Source organism: Nerophis lumbriciformis, linkage group LG16 (assembly GCF_033978685.3).
Source record: "Nerophis lumbriciformis linkage group LG16, RoL_Nlum_v2.1, whole genome shotgun sequence".
In the NCBI taxonomy this organism is placed as follows: Eukaryota; Metazoa; Chordata; class Actinopteri; order Syngnathiformes; family Syngnathidae; genus Nerophis; species Nerophis lumbriciformis.
The window spans coordinates 20,761,719-20,787,513 of record NC_084563.2 but is presented as its reverse complement, the minus strand read 5'-3'; the positions used below and the strand labels follow the sequence as shown (position 1 = coordinate 20,787,513).

General features: G+C 38.9%; 1 protein-coding gene across 1 annotated transcript in view; it reads left to right on the top strand.

Annotated features, from left to right (window-relative positions):
- Positions 1-25,795, top strand: part of xpnpep2 (X-prolyl aminopeptidase (aminopeptidase P) 2, membrane-bound) — a 54,963-nt gene that overhangs the window by 11,926 nt on the left and 17,242 nt on the right. The window contains exons 2-6 of the mRNA XM_061976773.1: positions 16,099-16,196; positions 16,389-16,450; positions 21,801-21,911; positions 22,007-22,070; positions 22,424-22,528. Coding sequence (XP_061832757.1) covers positions 16,145-16,196; positions 16,389-16,450; positions 21,801-21,911; positions 22,007-22,070; positions 22,424-22,528 — 394 coding nt within the window. The 5' untranslated portion in view covers positions 16,099-16,144. The remainder of the gene's footprint in view (positions 1-16,098; positions 16,197-16,388; positions 16,451-21,800; positions 21,912-22,006; positions 22,071-22,423; positions 22,529-25,795) is intronic.

Sequence of the window (25,795 nt, the reverse complement as noted above, 5' to 3'; positions counted from 1 at the left end):
TTGTTGTAAAAATCTCCTTCCGCATCTGTCCCTGACACCCATTTCAGGCTGGCCGCTCTGGAAACACTCTGTGGAAACGCTCCCCACCCACACTGCTTGGTGCCTCGTCTGAGCTGCTGTGACTTAGATTACCATAGTAACTAATTAGATGACCATAGTAACTATTATATAATGTAAAAGCGCAGATTCCAACCATTGAAATACTTTGTATAGTTCAAGACTTACGGTCATTTGAAAACATCACTGCACATCATAATGGCGGCTACAGTTACCATCTTAAATACCAAAAAAAATTATTTGGCAATGTCCGGTGGGCCAGATTGAAAAATTTACCGGGCCTTAATTTACCCAGGTCTGGGTTATAAGGTAACTTATAAAGTACATACAAAACTTTTCTTTCACTTTGGCCGGGTTATTGGTTGGGTCGCAAAAACTACCCAACTCCTTAGAACATACTTGCCAACCCTCCCGATTTTTCCGGAAGACTCACAAATTTCAGTGCCCCTCCCGAAAATCTCCCGGGGCAACCATTATCCCGAATTTCTCCCGATTTTCACCCGGACAACAATATTAAGGGCGTGCCGTGACGGCACTGCCTTTAGCGTCCTCTACAACCTGTCTACGCGTCCGCTTTTTCACCATACAAGCAGCGTGCCGGCCCAGTCACATGTTGTATGCGGCTTCTGCATACACACGAAATTGACTGCAAGACATACTTGATCAATAGCCATACAGGTCACACTGAGGGTGGCCGTATAAACAACTTTAACACTGTTACAAATATGCGCCACACTGTGAACCCACACCAAACAAGAATGACAAACACATTTCGGGAGAACATCCGCACCGTAACACAACATAAACCCAACAGAACAAATACCCAGAATCCCTTGCATACCTAACTCTTTGGGCTACAATATACACCCCCCCCCCCCCCCATCTCCCGAATTCGAAGGTCTCAAGGTTGGCAAGTATGCCTTAGAAATAACCCATAAATATGATCCAACAGGCACAACCCAGAATTTGGGTAGAGAAACCCCTCCCAGCATTTTTCAGTGTGCAGGACCAATTTTTGCCTAGCAACAAGTGTCAAGTGTGCAGGAGCATACCCAGTCTGGCCAAATGTGGCCAACAATAGATGCTGTTATATGTTACATTTCATACAGCATCATTTTAATTATTTCTTATTTAATGAACATGTCACATAGTCCTAATTGTGTATTTGTTCAGCATAGTCCTCATCTTTAATGTAATTGCCAAATTATTTTGTGTGTACAGGACTATGTCCCTGTCAACCTTCCCTGTCCTTGTTCTGCTCCGTTTCCAAGGTAACAGGATGGATTACACCTGTGTCATTGTTTCGATGGGACTTTAAACCACAGACCTGTTTCTCTTTTTTTTTTTTTTTTTTTCTATTCTGCCTAGCAACAATTGTGACATGACCGGGAAAAAAAATACCTGAAGCAATTCTATTGGTTTATGATTCAGCTATAGCCTGGACTATTATCATAACCTTAACCTGTTGATCCAACGTCGTCTAAGATCTTACACGATTTGATATTATTGTCCTATATATCCTCCGCCATCACGCCCTCACGTGTGCACATGTGACCCGCCGCCAGCATCAATGCTGATCCCTCCAGTACCCCAAATTCACCATGATATTAGATGCATGGCCGCTGACCTTTTCACCTTTTTCTACCGCCGAACGTTGACTTGCGATGATTGAACTAATTCCATAACAACCTTCGACGAGGAAGCGCATATTGAGCCACTCGGAGCTTCTAATCTACGATTGCTATCCTGGCTGACGTTGATGTTTGGCAGTGAGTGACCCCTCGTTGTTTACTCAGTAGAGAGTCTTTGCACTATCACTGAGGTCACCAAGGCCTTGATACCGGTGCATATCTGCTACTAATTAACTCCGTGCGCCTTTTTGAACTTTATCCTTATTTTTTTTTACTCACAACACTCCCAGTTGAAAATAATTGTCTACTTCTCGGAGATAGGGACTCCATGTTGGCTCTTTTAGACGTGCCGTCCCCTTTTGACTGGCTGAGCTCTGACTCATGCACTCTCGCCCGTTGCCAGGGTTACCGTTTATTAATATTGATTTGTAACTTTGTGCCTCATCACCGAGCTGCACAGTGTGTGACGATGCCTTGCTCTCGTTCTTACACACTTACACACACACACACACATTCTTGTATTTGTTACCTTCTTGAGACCTCCGAAAAATGTCTAGATCAGTGGTTCTTAACCTTGTTGGAGGTATTGAACCCCACCAGTTTCATATGCGCATTCACGGAACCCTTCTTTCGTGAAAAATAAAATGTTTTTTTCAAATTCAAGACAAAGTTATATGTTTTTGGTAACACTTTAGTATTCTAAGTACCAAAGACTTAATTTAGAGTTATTTGGTTAGGGTTAGGGTTATGGTTATGATAAGGCCATGCCGAATAAGGCATTAATAAGTACCATATTTTTCAGAGTATAAGTATAAGTCGTTTTTTTCAAATTCAAGACAAAGTTATATGTTTTTTGGTTTGTTTATTTGGTTAGGGTTAGAGGGTTAGAACCAGGTTTAGAGTTATAATAAGGCCATGCCGAATAAGGCATTAATAAGTACTTAATAATGACTAGTTAAGAGCCAATATGTTACTAATTTGCATGTTCATAAGCAACTAATTAATGGTGAATATGTTCCCCATACTAAAGTGTTACCATGTTTTTTTACTGGTGCACAAAATGAACCGTGCATGAACATCACCTTGTTCAAACAACAAAACCAACACAGTGCATAAACTCACAAGAAATTACACACCTGCAAATCAGTCTGACTTCTGCTGTTGCCGTATCCGTAATACGCCGATAGGGAGAAGTTTTTATTTACACGATGAGTCGGGTGTGTCTTGACCTCCGCCGAACCCCTGAGCCCAACTCACTAGGGTTCGATCGAACCCTGGTTAAGAACCACTGTTCTAGATGTATAAAGATTTGTGTCAGATTCAAACACTGATGACATCTGTTAAACAAGACAAGAAGCAAAGAATCAAACAGAGACAGAATTCAATTTGGCTCAATATTGAGGAGAGTCGCCTGGACACTGTACCCTCGTACAATCTCCAGCACGCTCTGGCGAAAGATTGTACAAACGTTTGTACAACTCCTCCTTTATTTGACTTTCCCTGATCACATGACCACAGCTGCTTCCAGAGGGAAGTGGGTCGTAAACAGCGTTGCTTTGGTTACAGAACAGTCCAAAAGAAAAGGTCGTAAACGAGTTCAAAAAGAGGTTCGCAAAACAGTTGAAAAAGGAGGTTCAAAAAGAGGTCGACTGGAGGGTAGTCTGGTCCTGCTTCCCCTTCGCTTTTGTAGTACTTGGGTCAGACAATATCTTTCTGTTTGATTACAATACATGAAAGAAAACAGAAAACCCTTTATATTGCTTTCCCCCTTACACAGTGGAGTTTTACGAGCCTTCTTCTTGGTAGGTTTCAAAGATAGCTTTTGTCTTCTTACCGGTCACTCAATGTAACACAAAGTTTTTGTGATAACTTAGAAACAATTATTCTAACAATTTGTATTTACAATATTAATAATATATACATACTATGCAAATATAAAAAAAGCTTGTTGTGAAAAATGAGTTGGAATTTCACAGGAAAAAGGTCACAATTCCACAAGAAAAACTTGGAATTTTGGCAGTGTTATAATAAAAGTCGTCATTTTACTCAACGCAAGTCAACATTTTACAAGAAAAACGGAACATTTGTGCAATATTATGATAAAAGTTGGAATTTTACCCAATAACAGTCGCAATTTTACAAGAAAAGCTTAACATTTTGGCAATTTTATGAAAAGAGTCGTAAGTTTACTCGACAAAGTCACAATTTTGTAAGAAAAATTTTGGCAATATTATAACAATAATCGGAATTTTACTCGGCAAAAGTCGTCATTTTACTCAAAGAAATGTCACTATTTCACAGGAACAACAAAAAATTGGCAATATTGTTGTTAGGAATTGATCAAGGGTGTGACCCCGGGATGCAAAGACGGGAGACAAGATGGAATTACAAAAATGAAAAAATGTAATTAGATAAAAAGGGATAACTAAGGGCGATGGGGCAAAAGCGCACACCATGTAACCGGGACAAAATAGGTTCCTCAGAGGTCGGCAGGAGAAAAGGCCAGGGCGCAGTGAGCAGGGCAAGAGTCCAACAAAAGAATCCCTTTTACCTCAGGGGGGCTAGAGAATAAACACAGAAGAGGTTAGGGAATTCAGGACTAAGTATCGACAACGTACCAGGTCTGGTGATGTAAGCAGGTGCATGCACGAGTGGAGTTTAGGACACAATAATCAGCAAGGTCAAGCTGTAGGTGACGAGCCTAAATACTGGCGGGCTAATTGCGAGCAGGTGTGCCTCAAGGTCCGCCCCTCGCCGAGGACGAATCACAAAAAACACAGGTGCAGACAAAAAAGAAGGCAGGAACACATTAAAACACAACAATTGTGATAAAAGTCACAATTTCATACGACAAATGTCACCATTTTGCATAAAAAAGTAATAATTTTACGAGAAAATATTGCAATATTTCAGAAACAGAGAATATGAGAAATGTCTCCCAATTTTATAAGAAAAAAGTCGACACATTGTGAGAAAAAGACGGCTTTTAGTTATTTTTTAATTTGTTTGTAATTGGTTTTTAATCTTCATTATTTACTTCAAATTATTACAGTATGTCTCTATATACATAATTATTACATGATTCAACATTAATTTTGGCCAAAGGGGGCGCATTTCAATTTCTTACACACACTTGTTATTACATGTGTTGACCAGAGGGGGAGCACTTTTAAAAACACACAGTCAATTTGAAAAATCCCTCCTTTTTGGGAACACCTTAATTTTGATAGATTTCACCACCAGGGGTGCAAATGAGACATTCTCTATTAGATGCAATGGTTTTCCGTATTGGGACCATGATTTATGTCCTAACTTGTTCACACCTCCTCATATGGAAGCTACTTTTTGATGTCTCAAGAAGGGTAGAAATACAAGAACACACACACACACACACACACACACACACACACACACACACACACACACACACACACACACACACACACACACACACACACACACACACGCACACACTGGGCTCAGAGTCCAGCTGAATGTGTGGCTTGTTTTTGAAGCATAAGGTGCTCAGTGCCCACTGGAGGTGGATGATTAGTTTGGTAACAGTGACCCCTGGTGGAGGTATGGGGTATGCAGATACCTGTGGTCTCTCAATTTTTAAACATAATCACAAAGATAATATGGTAATTACAATAAACAAAACAAAAATAAGTGCAAAAAATGATGATCTGTATTCTGAGGAGATAAATACTCTAATTCAGGGGAGTCAAACTCATTTTAGATCGGGGGCCACATGGAGAAAAATCTACTCCCAAGTAGGCCGCACTGGTAAAATCACGGCACGATAACTTAAAAATAAAGAGAACTTCAGATTGTTTTCTTTGTTTCAAAATAGAACAAGCACATTCTGAAAATGTACAAATTGGGTTTTTATTACACTTACATGTTGCGGTTAATAGTATTCTATCTTTATTTGTCGTTTTCTGAATAAATGATGTGATAATGTTCATCAGTCAACTCATTGGTGTTCATTTTCAATCTATCAAGATACAAAAAAATAAAATCATATCAACTTGTGCACGAACATCAGATGGTTTATTTTTGTACATATGTAGCATCATCTACAAAGATACAAAGAATTGCTATTGTGACATCTAGCGGACACATTTAGAACTGCAGTTTCTTTCATTCAAAAAATTTGGCTCATTTTTATACTTAGCAAACTCATCCCGCGGGCCGGATAAAATCTGTTCCGGGCCGTACATTTGACGCCCCTACTCTAATTGATTTGTTCATTTATAATGTTTTTAATGTTGTTCGGAATGTATTCATGGTTTTAGATCATTTATAGTTAAATGCAAATTTGCATGACCTTGGATGTCATGTTATACATTCAACTTTTTTTTAAATCAGGTTTATGGAACAAATGTTGAATGTTGTCACCTTGGCTTGACTAAATGTGAATGGAGCATTTACACTCAGCTCTGCTTCTTCCTCTGTTTTTCGGTCATGTTGAATAGTGAAGTCATAAACATGCCATGTGGTTTTAGCATTTTTGAAAAAATGAACTAAATCGTAAGCACAGTCAGCAAATGCTGCTAAATTTAAATATGTAGCGGCAATAATTATGTGTCTCAAAAGTATATATGTATATATATACAAACCCCGTTTCCATATGAGTTGGGAAATTGTGTTAGATGTAAATATAAACGGAATACAATGATTTGCAAATCATTTTCAACCCATATTCAGTTGAATATGCTACAAAGACAACATATTTGATGTTCAAACTGAAAAACATTTTTTCTTTTACAAGTAATCCTTAACTTTAGAATTTGATACCAGCAACACGTGACAAAGAAGTTGGGAAAGGTGGCAATAAATACTGATAAAGTTGAGGAATGCTCATCAAACACTTATTTGGAACATCCCACAGGTGAACAGGCTAATTGGGAACAGGTGGGTGCCATGATTGGGTATAAAAACAGCTTCCCAAAAAATGCTCAGTCTTTCACAAGAAAGGATGGGGCGAGGTACACCCCTTTGTCCACAACTGCGTGAGCAAATAGTCAAACAGTTTAAGAACAACGTTTCTCAAAGTGCTATTGCAAGAAATTTAGGGATTTCAACATCTACGGTCCATAATATCATCAAAAGGTTCAGAGAATCTGGAGAAATCACTCCACGTAAGCGGCATGGCCGGAAACCAACATTGAATGACCGTGACCTTCGATCCCCCAGATGGCACTGTATCAAAAACCGACATCAATCTCTAAAGGATATCACCACATGGGCTCAGTAACACTTCAGAAAACCACTGTCACTTAATACAGTTTGTCACTACATCTGTAAGTGCAAGTTAAAGCTCTACTATGCAAAGCAAAAGCCTTTTATCAACAACACCCAGAAACGCAGCCAGCTTCTCTGGGCCCGAGATCATCTAAGATGGACTGATGCAAAGTGGAAAAGTGTTCTGTGGTCTGACGAGTCCAAATTTCAAATTGTTTTTGGAAATATTCGACATCGTGTCATCCGGACCAAAGGGGAAGCGAACCATCAAGACTGTTATCGACGCAAAGTTGAAAAGCCAGCATCTGTGATGGTATGGGGGTGCATTTGTGCCCAAGACATGGGTAACTTACACATCTGTGAAGGCAACATTAATGCTGAAAGGTACATACAGGTTTTGGAACAACATATGCTGCCATCTAAGCGCCGTCTTTTTCATGGACGCCCCTGCTTATTTCAGCAAGACAATGCCAAGCCGCATTCAGCACGTGTTACAACAGCGGGGCTTTGTAAAAAAAGAGTGCGGGTACTTTCCTGGCTCGCCTGTAGTCCAGACCTGTCTCCCATCGAAAATGTGTGGCGCATTATGAAGCCTAAAATACGACAGCGGAGTCCCCAAACTGTTGAACGACTGAAGCTCTACATAAAACAATAATGGGAAATAATTCCACTTTCAAAGCTTCAACAATTAGTTTCCTCAGTTCCCAATCGTTTATTGAGTGTTGTTAAAAGAAAAGGTGATGTAACACAGTGGTGAACATGCCCTTTCCCAACTACTTTGGCATGTGTTGTAGCCATGAAATTCTAGGTTAATTATTATTTGCAAAAAAAAAAAGTTTATGAGTTTGAACATCAAATATCTTGTGTTTGTAGTGCATTCAATTGAATATGGGTTGAAAAGGATTTGCAAATCATTGCATTCCGTTGATATTTACATCTAACACAATTTCCCAACTCAAATGGAAACGGGGTTTGTACTTTTTTTGCACACTCTTGGCATTCTCTCGATGAGCTTCAAGAGGTAGTCACCTTAATGGTTTTCACTTCACAGGTGTGCTTGAAGCTCATCGAGAGAATGCCAAGAGTGTGCAAAGCAGTAATCGTAGCAAAGGGTGGCTATTTTGAAGAAACTAGAATATAAAACATGTTTTCAGTTATTTCACCTTTTTTTGTTAAGTACATAACTCCACATGTGTTCATTCATAGTTTTGATGCCTTCAGTGACAATCTACAATGTAAATAGTCATGAAAATAAAGACAACGCATTGAATGAGAAGGTGTGTCCAAACTTTTGTCCTGTACTTATAATCCATTTCCTTTCTAAGACCTCCAGCAAATGACAAAAACCACCTACAAAAGATGCACCCTTAACATGCCCTAGAAATAAAGCCTGTTTTATGCGTCTCAGTACAGTAATGTCCTTTTCAGTTTTGCATTCAAACAATTACAGCCTGGTCTCAATTTAGAAATACTTTAGGCCTGCAGGGCTTATCCAACCACAGCTCCATTCATAATAACCACCTCTTCCTCCCTCCTAGCACAGATGTAGCGTTTTCTCTATGGAAGCAGTCAAGCCTTAGCAGGCTAAAGGACTTATATATTGGTGATGTCTTCGCTAGTTTCAGTAAACTGTGTGAAAAATTTGACCTACCAAAATCTCACCTATTTCGATACTTTCAGGTTCGTAATTTTGTTAAATCAAATAGTCTCTCTGTCCCTAATACTCCACCTAATTCGCTAATTGACTCAATTTTAGATATTCCCACAAACCAGAAAGGCCTAATCTCCAAAATCTACATCTTAATATCTCAGTTTTGTAAAACGTCTCTTGATAAAATCAGAGGGAATTGGGAAGAAGAGCTTGGCAGATCTATAAATGATGGAGATTGGGATTCTGCCTTAACCCGAATTAACAACAGTACATCCTGTTCAAGGCTTAATTTAATACAATTTAAGGTTGTCCACCGTATTTATTTCACTAATTCCAAACTCTCCAAAATATACCCCAATATCTCGGATACTTGTAACAGATGTTACATGTCACCTGCAAACATGACGCACATGTTTTGGTCTTGTCCCCATTTGCTGGATTATTGGACAACTATTTTCAAACACCTTGCTAAAGCATTGGATTTAAATCTGAGACCATGTGCAGAAATGGCTATTTTTGTGACAGTATCAGATCCCCAAATAAGGAGAAAATTTAAGGATAGTATCGCCTTTGAATCTTTATTAGCTTGTAGGAGAATTTTGCTGGAGTGGAAGTCACCAGTCTGCCCCAAAGCCTCCTTATGGCTTAAAGACCTTATGATGTATTTAGATCTGGAGAAAATAAAGTTCAATCTTAGGGGGGCACATGGGAAGTTTTATTCTGTTTGGGGCTGTGTGGTTGACTACATAGCTAATTTAAAGACGCTACAGGACACATGAAAAGTTCACCTTTCATAAACCAGCTTCCTTTTTTTTTTCCTTTTTTTTTTTTTTCCCTCATTTCATTTATTTTATTTATATTTATTCCGGGTGTATATTTACTATCTGCCTATGTTGAGAAGAAAGTGATGTACTAATTATTTTCCATTTGTGACTGTACCTTTAACTTATGTAGGACCTGGGTGGGGGGGTTATGTGTGTATGGGGTTTGTGTTGGGTTAATGTTCTTGGAAGTGGGTGGGAAAAAAAGGGGAAAATGTGATTACTGTTTTATTGTATATTGTAATACCTGTCAAATTTAATAAAAAACATTTATAAAAAAAATTTAAAAAAATTACAGCCTGGTGTATACTCTCACGTGTATATATATATATATATATATATATATATATATATATATATATATATATATATATGTAAATATATATACAAAGTAACTATATATATATATGTATATATATACCAAAAAATTGTCCTGGGGGATGCATGTAAAGTAACTATATATATATATATATATATATATATATATATATATATATATATATATATATATATATATATATATATATATATATATATATATATATATATATATATATACATACATACATAAACACATATATACATATATATGTATACATACATACATAAAAACATATATACATATATATGTATATATATCATTACTTTACATGCATGTGTACATATATATATATATATATATATATATATATATATATATATATATATATATATATATACATATACAGGTATACATACAGTAAATACATACAGATATATACATATATATGTACATCCATCCATTTCCTACCGCTTGTACCTATCGGACATATGTACATAAATTCATACATACAGTATATATATATATATATATATATATATATATATATATATATATATATATATATATATATATATATATATATATACACACACACACAGGTATACATACAGTAAATACATACACATATATACATATATATGTACATCCATCCATCCATTTCCTACCGCTTGTACCTATCGGACATATGTACATAAATTCATACATACAGTATATATACATACAGTATATATATATATATATATATATATATATATATATATATATATATATATATATATATATATATATATATGTACATACAGGTAAAAGCCAGTAAATTAGAATATTTTGAAAAACTTGATTAATTTCAGTAATTGCATTCAAAAGGTGTAACTTGTACATTATATTTATTCATTGCACACAGACTGATGCATTCAAATGTTTATTTCATTTAATTTTGATGATTTGAAGTGGCAACAAATGAAAATCCAAAATTCCGTGTGTCACAAAATTAGAATATTACTTAAGGCTAATACAAAAAAGGGATTTTTAGAAATGTTGGCCAACTGAAAAGTATGAAAATGAAAAATATGAGCATGCACAATACTCAATACTTGGTTGGAGCTCCTTTTGCCTCAATTACTGCGTTAATGCGGCGTGGCATGGAGTCGATGAGTTTCTGGCACTGCTCAGGTGTTATGAGAGCCCAGGTTGCTCTGATAGTGGCCTTCAACTGTTCTGCGTTTTTGGGTCTGGCATTCTGCATCTTCCTTTTCACAATACCCCACATATTTTCTATGGGGCTAAGGTCAGGGGAGTTGGTGGGCCAATTTAGAACAGAAATACCATGGTCCGTAAACCAGGCACGGGTAGATTTTGCGCTGTGTGCAGGCGCCAAGTCCTGTTGGAACTTGAAATCTCCATCTCCATAGAGCAGGTCAGCAGCAGGAAGCATGAAGTGCTCTACAACTTGCTGGTAGACAGCTGCGTTGACCCTGGATCTCAGGAAACAGAGTGGACCGACACCAGCAGATGACATGGCACCCCAAACCATCACTGATGGTGGAAACTTTACACTAGACTTCAGGCAACGTGGATCCTGTGCCTCTCCTGTCTTCCTCCAGACTCTGGGACCTCGATTTCCAAAGGAAATGCAAAATTTGCATGGTTGGGTGATGGTTTGGGGTGCCATGTCATCTGCTGGTGTCGGTCCACTCTGTTTCCTGAGATCCAGGGTCAACGCAGCCGTCTACCAGCAAGTTTTAGAGCACTTCATGCTTCCTGCTGCTGACCTGCTCTATGGAGATGGAGATTTCAAGTTCCAACAGGACTTGGCGCCTGCACACAGCGCAAAATCTACCCGTGCCTGGTTTACGGACCATGGTATTTCTGTTCTAAATTGGCCCGCCAACTCCCCTGACCTTAGCCCCATAGAAAATCTGTGGGGTATTGTGAAAAGGAAGATGCAGAATGCCAGACCCAAAAACGCAGAAGAGTTGAAGGCCACTATCAGAGCAACCTGGGCTCTCATAACACCTGAGCAGTGCCAGAAACTCATCGACTCCATGCCACGCCGCATTAACGCAGTAATTGAGGCAAAAGGAGCTCCAACCAAGTATTGAGTATTGTACATGCTCATATTTTTCATTTTCATACTTTTCAGTTGGCCAACATTTCTAAAAATCCCTTTTTTGTATTAGCCTTAAGTAATATTCTAATTTTGTGACACACGGAATTTTGGATTTTCATTTGTTGCCACTTCAAATCATCAAAATTAAATGAAATAAACATTTCAATGCATCAGTCTGTGTGCAATGAATAAATATAATGTACAAGTTACACCTTTTGAATGCAATTACTGAAATTAATCAAGTTTTTCAAAATATTCTAATTTACTGGCTTTTTGTTGTGTATAGACTAAAGGGGAGGTGACGGCTCAGACACCAGGGGGCAGTATATACAATAATTTATTATATATAATAAATATATATAATAATAAACAATACAACTAAACTATAGAAATAGAGTGTGTGACTAAAATACAAGAGTGTGTGTGTTGTAAGACTATGTGTGTAGATATCTGAAGTGTGTTACCAAGTATTGATGAGAAAAAGGGCAGACAAGTCCAAAGAGGGCAAGGCAAAAGGGGTCCAAGATCAGCGAGGGGTCCGTGGGGCAGAGAGAGACGTCAGAGTCCAGGGGCGAGTGAGGAGTCGGGAAACGAAGAAGGCAGTCCAAAAACACAGGGGAAACAACGGGAGATCTCGAGGAGGGAAGACTCGGGAAGGCACTGCGGAAGAGCAACAGACGTCAGAATCACGGAGGGAAAAACAACACAGTAAGAGCGCATAAGGCTTACGGTACACCATGAGAAAACTAAGTTCCCGCACCGATCCTTGGGTCCACTGGTCCTTTATTGAGCCTGCCCTCATCAGACCCAGGAGTGTAGATTGCCGGTGAGTGAATGCAGCTGGTGGCTGCTGCAGGGCGGTGACGTGCGCGGCGCGTCCCTGGATGTGCGCACCCGTGGGCGTGTCCCGAGGTGCGCACAGACGGATGAGCGGCGTTGGCAGGAGCCTGAGCCGTAACAGTATCCCCCCCTATGGACAGATTCCAGATGTCCAACATACTCACGAAACAAGGGAGGGTGGAGGGGAGAACTGGTGGTGGGTCGCCGGCCCCAGTGTCCCCGAATCCACCGAGGACGAGTCTGATGGCGGCGGCGAGAAGAACGCCGCTGAAGCCGGCGAGGCGGGCGACCAAGGGACGGCCACCATCTTGGCCGTCGGGAAGGCGGACGTGATTGGCGCCATGGTGCGTCTCGCCGGAAACGAGGATATGACATCGGCGGCGGCATGGAGGAAGACGTCATCGGCGAGGCAGGCGTGGAGGAAGACTTCATCGGCGGCGTGGAAGCGGCAGACGTCATCGGCGGCGTGGAAGCGGCAGACGTCATCGGCGGCGTGGAAGCGGCAGACGTCATCGGCGGCGTGGAAGCGGCAGACGTCATCGGCGCCGTGGAAGCGGCAGACGTCATCGGCGCCATGGAAGCGGCAGACGTCATCGGCGCCGTGGAAGCGGCGGACGTCAAAGCCGGAGACGAGGAGGGCAGCTGAGGAGCTGGCCGAGGTGCTGAAGTCGGCGGAGCAGGCCGAGGTGCTGGAGTCGGCGGAGCAGGCCGAGGTGCTGGAGTCGGCGGAGCAGGCCGAGGTGCTGGAGTCGGCGGAGCAGGCCGAGGTGCTGAGGTCGAGGCCAGCCTGGGAGCTGGTGGAGACGTGGGGGCCAGCCTGGGAGCTGGTGGAGACGTGGGGGCCAGCCTGGGAGCTGGTGGAAACGTGGGGGCCAGCCTGGGAGCTGGTGGAGACGTGGGGGCCAGCCTGGGAGCTGGTGGAGACGTGGGGGCCAGCCTGGGGACTGGTGCTAGCTCGGAGACTAGCCGAGGGGTTGGTGCTAGCTCGGAGACTAGCCGAGGGGCTGGTGCTAGCTCGGAGGCTAGCCGAGGGGCTGGTGCTAGCTCGGAGGCTAGCCGAGGGGCTGGTGCTAGCTCGGAGGCTAGCCGAGGGGCTGGTGCTAGCTCGGACGCTAGCCGAGGGGCTGGTGCTAGCTCGGACGCTAGCCGAGGGGCTGGTGCTAGCTCGGACGCTAGCCGAGGGGCTGGTGCTAGCTCGGGCGCTAGCCGAGGGACTGGTGCTAGCTCGGGCGCTAGCCGAAGGACTGGTGCTAGCTCGGGCGCTAGCCGAGGGACTGGTGCTAGCTCGGGCGCTAGCCGAGGGACTGGTTCTAGCTCGGGCGCTAGCCGAGGGACTGGTGCTAGCTCGGGTGCTAGCCGAGGGACTGGTGCTAGCTCGGACGCTAGCCGAGGGACTGGTGCTAGCTCGGACGCTAGCCGAGGGACAGGTGCTAGCTCGGACGCTAGCCGAGGGACAGGTGCTAGCTCGGACGCTAGCCGAGGGACAGGTGCTAGCTCGGACGCTAGCCGAGGGACAGGTGCTAGCTCGGACGCTAGCCGAGGGACAGGTGCTAGCTCGGACGCTAGCCGAGGGACAGGTGCTAGCTCGGACGCTAGCCGAGGGACAGGTGCTAGCTCGGACGCTAGCAGAGGGACAGGTGCTAGCTCAGGGGCTAGCCAGGGGGCTGGTGGCTGCGGCTGGGAAAAGCGGAAGACAGATGGTATTTGTCTGGCAGGGGGTAGCCTGGCTGGGTGCAACTGCGCCACCACACCAGCACAGCCACCAGTACTATCCCCCCCCCTCTGAAAGCGGATGCCAGACGCTTCCTGCTGACTGAGTCTCTAAGGGTGGGAGGAGGGTGTCCAGGCGACGAGAAAATTCCTCCTTGCTTATCTCGCTACTGAACATGCCTTTCCAAGACTGCTCGGCAGGACAAGACAAATCCTCTGGTTTGAAGCGAAAAAAAGAAAAAGACATGGTGAATGGGGCAAGAGGCAGAAAAAAAAAAAAATCACAGGGGCGGAACTAAAGTCACTGGGGAGGGGCTAAGGAACTGTGCCATCAGGTCCTTTAATAATTTTGGCGGGAACTTACTGTTGTGTATAGACTAAAGGGGAGGTGACGGCTCAGACACCAGGGGGCAGTATATACAATAATTTATTATATATAATAAATATATATAATAATAAACAATACAACTAAACTATAGAATTAGAGTGTGTGACTAAAATACAAGAGTGTGTGTGTTGTAAGACTATGTGTGTAGATATCTGAAGTGTGTTACCAAGTGTTGATGAGAAAAAGGGCAGACAAGTCCAAAGAGGGCAAGGCAAAAGGGGTCCAAGATCAGCGAGGGGTCCGTGGGGCAGAGAGAGACGTCAGAGTCCAGGGGCGAGTGAGGAGTCGGGAAACGAAGAAGGCAGTCCAAAAACACCGGGGAAACAACGGGAGATCTCGAGGAGGGCAGACTCGGGAAGGCACTGCGGAAGAGCAACAGACGTCAGAATCACGGAGGGAAAAACAACACAGTAAGAGCGCATAAGGCTTACGGTACACCATGAGAAAACTAAGTTCCCGCGCCGATCCTTGGGTCCACTGGTCCTTTATTGAGCCTGCCCTCATCAGACCCAGGAGTGTAGATTGCCGGTGAGTGAATGCAGCTGGTGGCTGCTGCAGGGCGGTGACGTGCGCGGCGCGTCCCTGGATGTGCGCACCCGTGGGCGTGTCCCGAGGTGCGCACAGACGGATGAGCGGCGTTGGCAGGAGCCTGAGCCGTAACACTTTTACCTGTATGTCTGAAAGGGACAAGCGGTAGAACAACAAAAAACTGAAATATATTTATAATAACGTGCATGTACTAAAATAACAAAACAAAAATTATTATTAAAAAATATATATATATATATATTGTAATTTTTTCAATTTTCTCCTTAATTTCAATACTTAACTTCTCCATGTTTTACGCGGCAGTCAGCATGTCGCACTGTCCCGCTGGAGAAAGGTGTCGGAATGACATCCATCCAGTGGGATGAGATGTTCCAACAAGTGTGCTCAGCAGGATACAGCTGTGTTCACTTCCTCTTCTGATTTATGTGCCATGACGCTGAGCTGCAACATATGGCTGACGGCACATGTTGCCAGTTGTTTACACAATAATGGCTGTGTCGACTCATTTTCCAGCGGGTCTGCGCTGCCATGCGAGCTGTACACTGGCTTCTCTAAAGAACATCCCCAGGAAAGTGCCTTTTAAATTGTGAAATGTGAGCCATTTGCAGGAGGCTAAGCTGTGACACACACTATAAAAATGAATGAATTAGTGGACGAGTGTGCACAAGTGTCACGAGGCTGCTGGGAGAGGAGACGGCAGGATTGGAGGGACAGGAGAGAGAGGGAGAGAAAGAGATAAACCACACATTCACTTCTCACCACACACCCACAGACACCGCACACTCAGCGCTGCACCTGCTCCAGCACCGAGAGCCAAGATGGTCTCTTACTGCTGGATGACGGCTCTGCTCCTGGCGGCCATAACTGCAGGTACATTTATTTTGAAATTACAAAAAAAAAAAAAAAAAAAAAAAAAGAGTTCAAGTCAATAAGAGTTGATGAGAACAGGATACTTTGCTGAATGTGTGGTCTTCAGTATAAGAGGTTTTGTTCTTTCCCACTCAAAACAAAAAGTGCTGACTTGACAATATAGTCACTTTTTATGTTGACCCCTCATTTCAGGCCATGTCAGCGGCAGCACTTTTTTTGAAGCTACCGAGAGGAACTGCTCTCTGTCGCCACCGGTGAGTTTTACGTGAATCCTTGAATGCAGCATTAATATATACTGAAAGTATTTACCGTCATCTAATGTTATATTTCATTTATTTTTTTGTTTTATTGGGTTTTTTTGGTTGCATGGAGGCTAAACTTAAATTTTACTTTTAATTACAAATAAGCTTAGAGAAATAATATAAATAAATTGTTAATTAAATATACATAAAAAATAGTAAGAATGTTCATAAATAATATTTTGCTTCAATGTCTGTTGTACAATGCCTGATTAAAACTATATTTTCCCTTTATTCCCATTAACTATCATGTAGTTTTATTGATATATAGTTTAATTTGAAATAATAATCATTTTTGTTTTATTAAAATCTTAACACCCGCACATTATTATAAATATATTTATGTTGTTTTATTGTTTATTTCATGATGTATTGCACAAAAGCTAAATCTAAATGTTTCTTTTAATTCTAAAAAAAAAAAAGTTCTGGGAGACAAGTGAATATATTTGTTTCATTATTAAATGAAAAAATTTAATTTGAATCAAATAAACAATTTTGATGAATCATACATATTTTTTGTTTTTAAAACATGTTTCAAGAGCTGTATTTGATACATTGTCTGTTGTACAGTACCTGATCAAAACTATAATATTTTACTTTTGTTCCCATTAACTTAAATCTCATAGTTTTATCGATAAGAAATTAATTTAAAAAAAAAAGGTTTTATTTAAATTGTAATACATGCAAAAATATTATAAATATATGTGTGTTATTTTATTGTTTATTTCATAGTGTATTGCACAAAGGCTGTACCAATTTTTTTTCTTTTAATTATAAAAATTAAAATTAAAAAGTTCTGGGACACAAGTAAATATATTTGTTTCATTATTCAATACAAAAATAGAAATGAAATAAACAATTTTGATTAATAATATTTTGTTTTTAAAACATGTTTCAAAAGCTGTATTTGATACAATGTCTGTTGTACAGTGCCTGATCAAAACTATAATATTTTCCTTTTGTTCCCATTAACTTAAATCTCATAGTTTTATTGATAAGAATTGTATTTTATGTTTTTAATTAAAAAAAAAAATTTAATTAAAATTTTAGTACATGCACTTTATTATAAATATATTTATGTTTTTTTGTTGTTTATTTCATGGTGTGTTGCACTAAGGCTAAACTTAAATTGTCCTTTAATTCTGCAAAAAATGTTTTGTAAAATTCTGGGAGACAATTTAATCTATTTGTTTCATTATTAAATTAATAACATAATAAATAACTTTGATGAATAATATTTTGCTTCAGTTTTTAAAAATGTTGCAAGAGCTGTAGTTGATGATGTCTGTTTTACAATGCCTGATCAAAAATATAATATTTTCTTTTTAATCCTATTGACCTAAATCTCATAGTTTTATTGACCAAAAATTAAAGTTTTTTTTTTAAATACATGCAATTTATTATAAATATACATTCTGTTATTTTATTGTTTATTTCATGGAATAAAGGCTGAACATAAACTGTTATTTTAATTAAAAAACTACAAATAACGTCCTGGGAGCCATCCATCCATCCCTCCATCCATATTCTACCGCTTATCCCAATAAAATTAAATAAAAAAAATTAAAAAAAATTCAATGAATAATATTTTGTTTTATTTTGTTGAACATGTTGCAAGAGCTGTAGGTGATACATCCATGTGTTTGATTGCTTTAATTCCAACTTAAATCTCAGAACGATAGTTTTATTATTTTAAAGTAATTCGTTTTATTATTTTTTTACTAATGCTATTATAAATACTTTTCCATTTTTTTTACTTGCAACTACACCTAATATATAAAGGGCTGGACAAGTGACTATTACCTGCAAGGCAAACATTAGCTAACCAGAAGGCAATAACAATGTAAACAAAGAAAACACCTGCTTAAAAGATCTAATACAAATGTCCCTGAGGAATGTAATTAGCTAACATTACATTATTATTTTCCATAACAATTTAGCCCCCTCCACAATATTAACCCGACGTTAAAACAGAACTAGCTATTTATTGATTAGCAATTGCCGAATCATGTAACATTAGCTTAATGCTAAAAAGCCAGGTTACTATCACATTCTGTAACAGACAAATAATTTAATGTAGGCTAACGTTACCTACCTGCTACCTCTGTCTTTTCTCGTTTCTACTCCTCTTCTTTTCTCTTTTTTCTTCCCTGGGCACCTGACAGTTTTGGCCGTTTTGACATCTTGTGTTGATTTTTTGATGTGGTGACGTCCAAAAAGAGTCATGATACGGGAAGGGAGGGGGCGCACCGTGCGGTAGGGGGGGGGCGGCCCTGGTCGCACTGATACTGGATTTGCTTTTAATCTCATTGTACCTGTGTATAGTGACAATAAAAGACATTCTATAGATAGATAGATAGATAGATAGATAGATAGATAGATAGATAGATAGATAGATAGATAATTATTTTATTTTTTATAAATATTGAGTTTTTTGATAGTTACATAGCAAAATATTTTTGGAAGGGTATAAATATTTTATTTTATTTCTATTTAGTTTAATTTTATTACAGTATGTGTGTTTTTGAAATAGTTTTCCAATGTTTTATTGTATGTTTTCATGTGTAATTTTTGGCTGCATGGCTTTTAATTTAAAAAAAAAAACACCCTAGAAAGATAATCAATTGCATGTTTTGCATTGATCAGACACAAAATATGTTTAAAAAATAAATAATTTTAAAAGGTAAAATTTTGCTTTTTGATATGTTGCAAGCGCTGTAGTTGATGCCTTTACCTGAGGCAAAACTAAACATTTTCCCTTTAATCGCATACATTTGAAGCTCTTAACAATTGTTTTTAATAGAAAAAAAAAGAAGAAAATAAATATAATAACTTTTTTATCATTAATATTTATTTTTTTGTAGGGGGGAATTAAAAAAAATCAAAAATGTATAATTTTAATTTTTTTTTTTCTACGGTAATTGTTTCAGTGTTAAATAAGACTTAGACTTAGACTTCTTTTTTATTGTCATTCAAATTTGAACTTTACAGCACAGATAAGAACGAAATTTCGTTACATAAGCTCATGGTAGTGCAGGATAAAAAAGCAATAAGGTGCATGTATAAATAAATAAATATATATAAATAATATATAAATATTTATATAAAATAAATAAATATATATAAATATATAAATAAATAAATAGATTACTGTACAGATAAGTATATTGCACTTTTTCACATGCGTCCACATTTTATGGATGTATGTTATATTGTCTTTTTTATTCCAGCGAGTTAATCCATTTTGGGGGGAGTTGAGTGGATAAATAATTACATACATTTAAAGCTCTTAACAACTGTCTTTATTGATTAAAAAAAAAATCTAATAACTTTTTTATTTATAAATCATTTTGGGGGTGGGGGGGGTTGTGCGGGGAATAAAAAAATATCTAAAATGAATCCTTTTAATATTTTTTTACATACATTTAAAGCTTTTAATTTTTTTTATTGATTAAAAAAAATATAATAACTTTTTTATTATTAATAAAAAAATTGGGGGAGGGGGCGGGGAATGAAAAAAAATCTAAAATTAATAATTGAATTATTTTTTTTCTACGGTAATTGTTTCAGTGTTGAATAATTACATATATTTAAAGCTAACAATTGTTTTTATTGATTAACAAAAAAAATCTAATAACTTTTTTATTATAAATAATTGTTTGATGGGGCACGGGGAATAAAAAAAAATCTAAAATGAATCATTTTAATATTGTTTTTCTACGGTAATTGTTTCAGTGTTGAATAAGCATAAAAATACATTGGTTGTATGTCTGCATGGTGGCAAAACTAACTGTTTGCCACAAATGTAATATTCAGCAAGGAGTTGCTACTGCTGTTGTGAATGTGAAACTGTTGCACTAAATGGACTTTCTGCACACAGTTAATGATTACAACAATGGGAGATACGAGAAGCGATGATTCAGCAGTTCCTCATCCTATTAAATCGGTCCTTCACTGCCAGTGTGTGTGTGTGTGCGTGTGTGTGTGTGTGTGTGTGTTCTTGTATTTCTACCCTTCTTGAGACATCACCAAGGAAAAGTAGCTTCCATATGAGGAGGTGTGAACAAGTTAGGACATAAATCATGGTCCCAATACGGAAAACCATTGCATCTAATAGAGAATGTCTCATTAGCACCCCTGGTGGTGAAATCTATCAAAATGAGGGTAGTCCCGAAAAGGAGGGATTTTTCAAATTGACTGTGTGTCGCTTTTAAAAGTGCTCCCCCTCTGGTCAACATATGAAAAAACAAGTGTGTCTAAAAAATTTGAAGTGCTCCACCTTTTGGTCAACATATGTAATCATGAGTGTGTGTAGGAAATTGAAATGTGCCCCCTTTGGCCAAACTTAATGAAAGAATAAAAAATATTGAACCATATTAACTCTTTTTCCCCAGGGTCCCCAGTAACAATGATCAGCACTCGGGATGTCCGATAATGGCTTTTTACCGATATCCGATATTCCGATATTGTCCAACTCTTTAATTACCGATACCGATATCAACCGTTACCGATATCAACCGTTACCGATATCAACCGATACCGATATATACAGTAGTGGAATCAACACATTATTATACCTAATTTGGACAACCAGGTATGGTGAAGATAAGGTCCTTTTTTTAAATTAATAAAATAAAATAAGATAAATAAATTAAAAACATTTTCTTGAATAAAAAAAGAAAGTAAAAAAATATAAAAACAGTTACATAGAAACTAGTAATTAATGAAAATGAGTAAAATGAACTTTTAAAGGTTAGTGCTATTAGTGGACCAGCAGCACGCACAATCATGTGTGCTTACGAACTGTATCCCTTGCAGACTGTGTTGATATATATTGATATATAATGTAGGAACCAGAATATTAATAACAGAAAGAAACAACCCTTTTGTGTGAATGAGTGTGAATGAGTGTAAATGGGGGAGGGAGGTTTTTTGGGTTGGTGCACTAATTGTAAGTGTATCTTGTGTTTTTTATGTTGATTTAATAAAAAAAAAATAAAAATAAACAAAACAAAAAACAAAACAAAAAACGATACCGATAATAAAAAAAGACCCATATCGATAATTTCCGATATTACATTTGAAAACATTTATCGGCACCTCTAATCAGCACATTACTTCATCAATCCAGAGATTTAAAGACGTGTATGAGTTAACTGGGCAGTGGCCATTATACCAATTTTTTTTTATGCCTCCACAACCTGTAGAAAGGGTGGTCCCCACTAGCGATGATCAAAAACTTGGTCCCCATTCCAAATGATAACCAGTATGTGTGTGTGTGTGTGTGTGTGTGTGTGTGTGTCAGCACCTTCCCAGCACGGCAGTGAACACCAGCGTCCGCCTGCAGGACTTACGCCAGCAGATGCACTCGTCCAACATCTCCGCCTACATCATCCCAGGCACCGACGCCCACCTGGTACCTGGCCCGCCAATCATCATGTTAGAATGACCCTGTGTTGGATTCATTGTGTGCGTTTGTGTGCGACGCTAAACAGTGTGTGTCCTTGTCAGAGCGAGTACATATCACCGCGAGACGCCAGGATGGCCTTCATGACCGGCTTCACTGGCTCTGCAGGTACACTCCTCCTCCTCCTCCTCCTCCTCCTCCTTCTCCTCCTCCTTCTCCTTCTCCTTCTCCTTCTCCTCCTCCTCCTCCTCCTCCTCCTCCTCCTCCTCCTCCTCCTCCTCCTCCTCCTCCTCCTCTGGGACTCGCCATCCCACATCTGAGATGCTTTTATCCTCACTTGAAGAGCCTCCCCCGCCATAGATCAAAAAGGAAGATTTACAGTGGATTAATCATGCCACAGCTTCGGTGGAACAGTGAGATAAAAGAAGGCCGCCCCGCCTCATGTTTAGTCGATGGCCATCCCCTTAAAGGTAACAGTAATTCCTGCTGTTGGCTGACTGTCTCCGTCCTCCTCCTGCAAGGCACCGCCGTGGTCACGCCCGGCAAAGCGGCGCTGTGGACGGACAGTCGCTACTGGGTCCAAGCCCAGAGACAGATGGACTGCAACTGGGAGCTGCAAAAAGATGGTGCGCCCCTATCAATGGTTCTTTCACAGCACACTCCAATACTGTAGTGCAGTGTTTTTCAACCACAGTGCCGCGGCATATTAGTGTGCCGTGATATACAGTCTGGTGTGCCGTGGGAGATTATCTAATTTCACCTATTTAGGTTAAAAATATTTTTTGCAAACCAGTAATTATAGTCTGCAAATTATGTGTTGCTCTTGAGAGTCGGTGCTGCCTAGAGCTCGGCGGAGTAACCTTGTAATACTCTTCCATATCAGTAGGTGGCAGCCGGTAGCTAATTGCTTTGTAGATGTCGGAAACAACGGGAAGCAGCGTGCAGGTAAAAAGATGTCTAATGCTTAAACCAAAAATAAACAAAAGGTGAGTGCCCCTAAGAAAAGGCATTGAAGCTTAGGGAAAGCTATGCAGAATGAAACTAAAACTGAACTGGCTGCAAAGTAAACAAAAACAGAATGCTGGACTACAGCAAAAACTTACAGTGTGTGGAGCAGACGGCGTCCACAAAGTACATTTGTACATGACATAGGAGCGCAAGACAAGAACTAAAACACGTCACACAGGAAAACACCGAAAAACTCAAAATAAGTCAGGGTGTGATGTGACAGGTTGTGACAGTACACCTACTTTGAGACAAGTGCTATAGTGATGCATGGTTGGTTATAGTTATGGTTTGAATTCATATCCGACAACTGCGACAACGACTTTTTACTGTCAACTGAGTTTAGTTTTTTAACGATTTCTGCTGGTGGTGTGCCTCCGGATTTTTTCAACGCAAAAAATGTGCCTTGGCTCAAAAAAGGTTGAAAAACACTGCTGTAGTGCAGGGCGTCATGAGTTTAAAAAGGAACCAGATTCGTTTAGAAAAATCCGTTATTCTGATTGCCACAAATGTGCCGCAATCTTGTGGATAGCGCCGCACAAATCAGGTTGACAACTAAGTGACGGCAGCACAGCATTCACTTATATGACCCAATATAAACAGCCTTCCCTAGTCATAGCGCAAAAACAAAACAAAAATGTCAACATGCATGGTCCCACATGACACAACCTGCTCATCGAACTTTGTTGATATTATTAAAAAAAAAACTGTCCAAGCACCATAAAACATTTAAAATGACACCCATTTAAATCCATTACAAAGCATGATGGGGAAAAACGCAAAATACTCTCTCCACATTTATCTATGTTTGGTGCATTTTAGCTGCCTGGTATTTCTGATACATTACAAAACTTTAAGAAGGTTGTCATGGAAGTAAACAAGGTAGAAGTCGAACTTTCACATACTCTTAATATCCAATTATATTAATCATTAATTACACAGTATATTCATTATACTAGAATACATAAATGTATCCATCATATTAAAATAACATGTACATAAATAAATGTATAGGCATGTATATATATTTATGTATTCGTGTTGTCCCGATACCAATATTTTGGTACCGGTACCAGTATCAAAATTATTTCGATACCTTTTGGTACTTTTTTAAATAAAGGGGACCACAAAAATTGCATTATTGGCTTTATTTTAACAAAAAATTTTAGGGTACATTAAACATATGTTTCTTATTGCAAGTTTGTCCTTGAATAAAATAGTCAACATACAAGACAAGTTGTCTTTTAGTAGTAAGTAAACAAACAAATGCTCCTAATTTAGCTGCTGAGATATGCAGTAACATATTGTGTCATTTATCTACCTATTATTTTGTCAAAATTAATAAGGACAAGTGGTACAAAATTAATTATTAATCTACTTTTTCATTACATGTTAATATCTACTTAATTTATCTTTTAACATGTTCTATCTACACTTCTGTTAAAATGTAATAATCACTTATTCTTCTGTTGCTTGATACTTTACATTAGTTTTGGATGATACCACAAATTTGGGTATCAATCCGATACCAAGTAGTTACAGGATCATACATTGGTCATATTCAAAAGTCCTCATGTGTCCAGGGACATATTTCCTGAGTTTATAAACATAATATACCGTATTTTTCGGACTTTAAGTCGCAGTTTTTTTCATAGTTTGGCCAGGGGTGCGACTTATCCTCAAAAGCGACTTATGTGTGAAATTATTAACACATTACCGTAAAATATCAAATAATATTATTTAGCTCATTCACGTAAGAGACTAGACGTATAAGATTTCATGAGATTTAGCAATTAGGAGTGACCGATTGTTTGGTAAACGTATAGCATGTTCAATTTGTTATAGTTATTTGAATGACTTTTACCATAATATGTTACGTTAACATACCAGGCACATTCTCAGTTGGTTATTTATGCCTCATATAACGTACACTTATTCAGCCCGTTGTTCACTATTCTTTATTTATTTTAAATTGCCTATTCTTGGTGTTGGGTTTTATCAAATAAATTTCCCCCCAAAAATGCGACTTATTCTCCAGTGCGACTTATATATGTTTTCTTTCCTTCTTTATTATGCATTTTCGGCCGGTGCGACTTATAGTCTGAAAAATACGGTAAATTTTTTTTAAACGAAAGATGTTCAAAATCATTTCAAAATGATTCAATATCCATAATTTCAAGCAAAATTTTTCCGACTTTAAGGAAATATTGTTAACCTTACTTTTTTTTTCTTTTCGGTTTGATGTTCTTAGTACTTTTCTTTAGCAGGAAAAACAAAAAGTTTTAATAACTCTACATGATCACATACCGTGAATTGCAATTGTCACCATTGCGAAATTAATTGTTTAAAATCAATGGTTCTCAAACACTTTTCACAGAGTACCACCTCAGTAAAAAACAAAACAACAACATTAAAATACAGTAGTGTAGTAGGCCTACGTAGTCATTAAAAACAAGCCAGAGGTTTTATTTGACGAGAATATTGAATATTCTTGGCTACTGTAACATTACACACAGTTTGAACAGTAACAATGTGTTTAAATAAAGTTATCAGTAATAATTAAAGCTGCAAGCAGCGATGGACGGGACCGACTTTGACGGAACATGAAATCCAAACCGGAGCAGTAATTAAATCTCTTTGGTCAACTTTTAATCTCTCCTGTGCTAGTTTGAAGCCGACACGACAAACGCGCTCAGAGGAGATAATGTTTGAAAAAAGGTGACCGGTTTTTACAAAACTTTTGTTTTGAAGGGGGAATAGCAAACTTCCTGTTGATTTTTGCTGGGGGTTTTCAATATATGAAATGTAGGTCTAAGTGAGACCTACATATAGGTTTTTGTTTCATGTCTCTAAAACATTCCTACTGGAAGTTACAGGCAGTTTTGTCT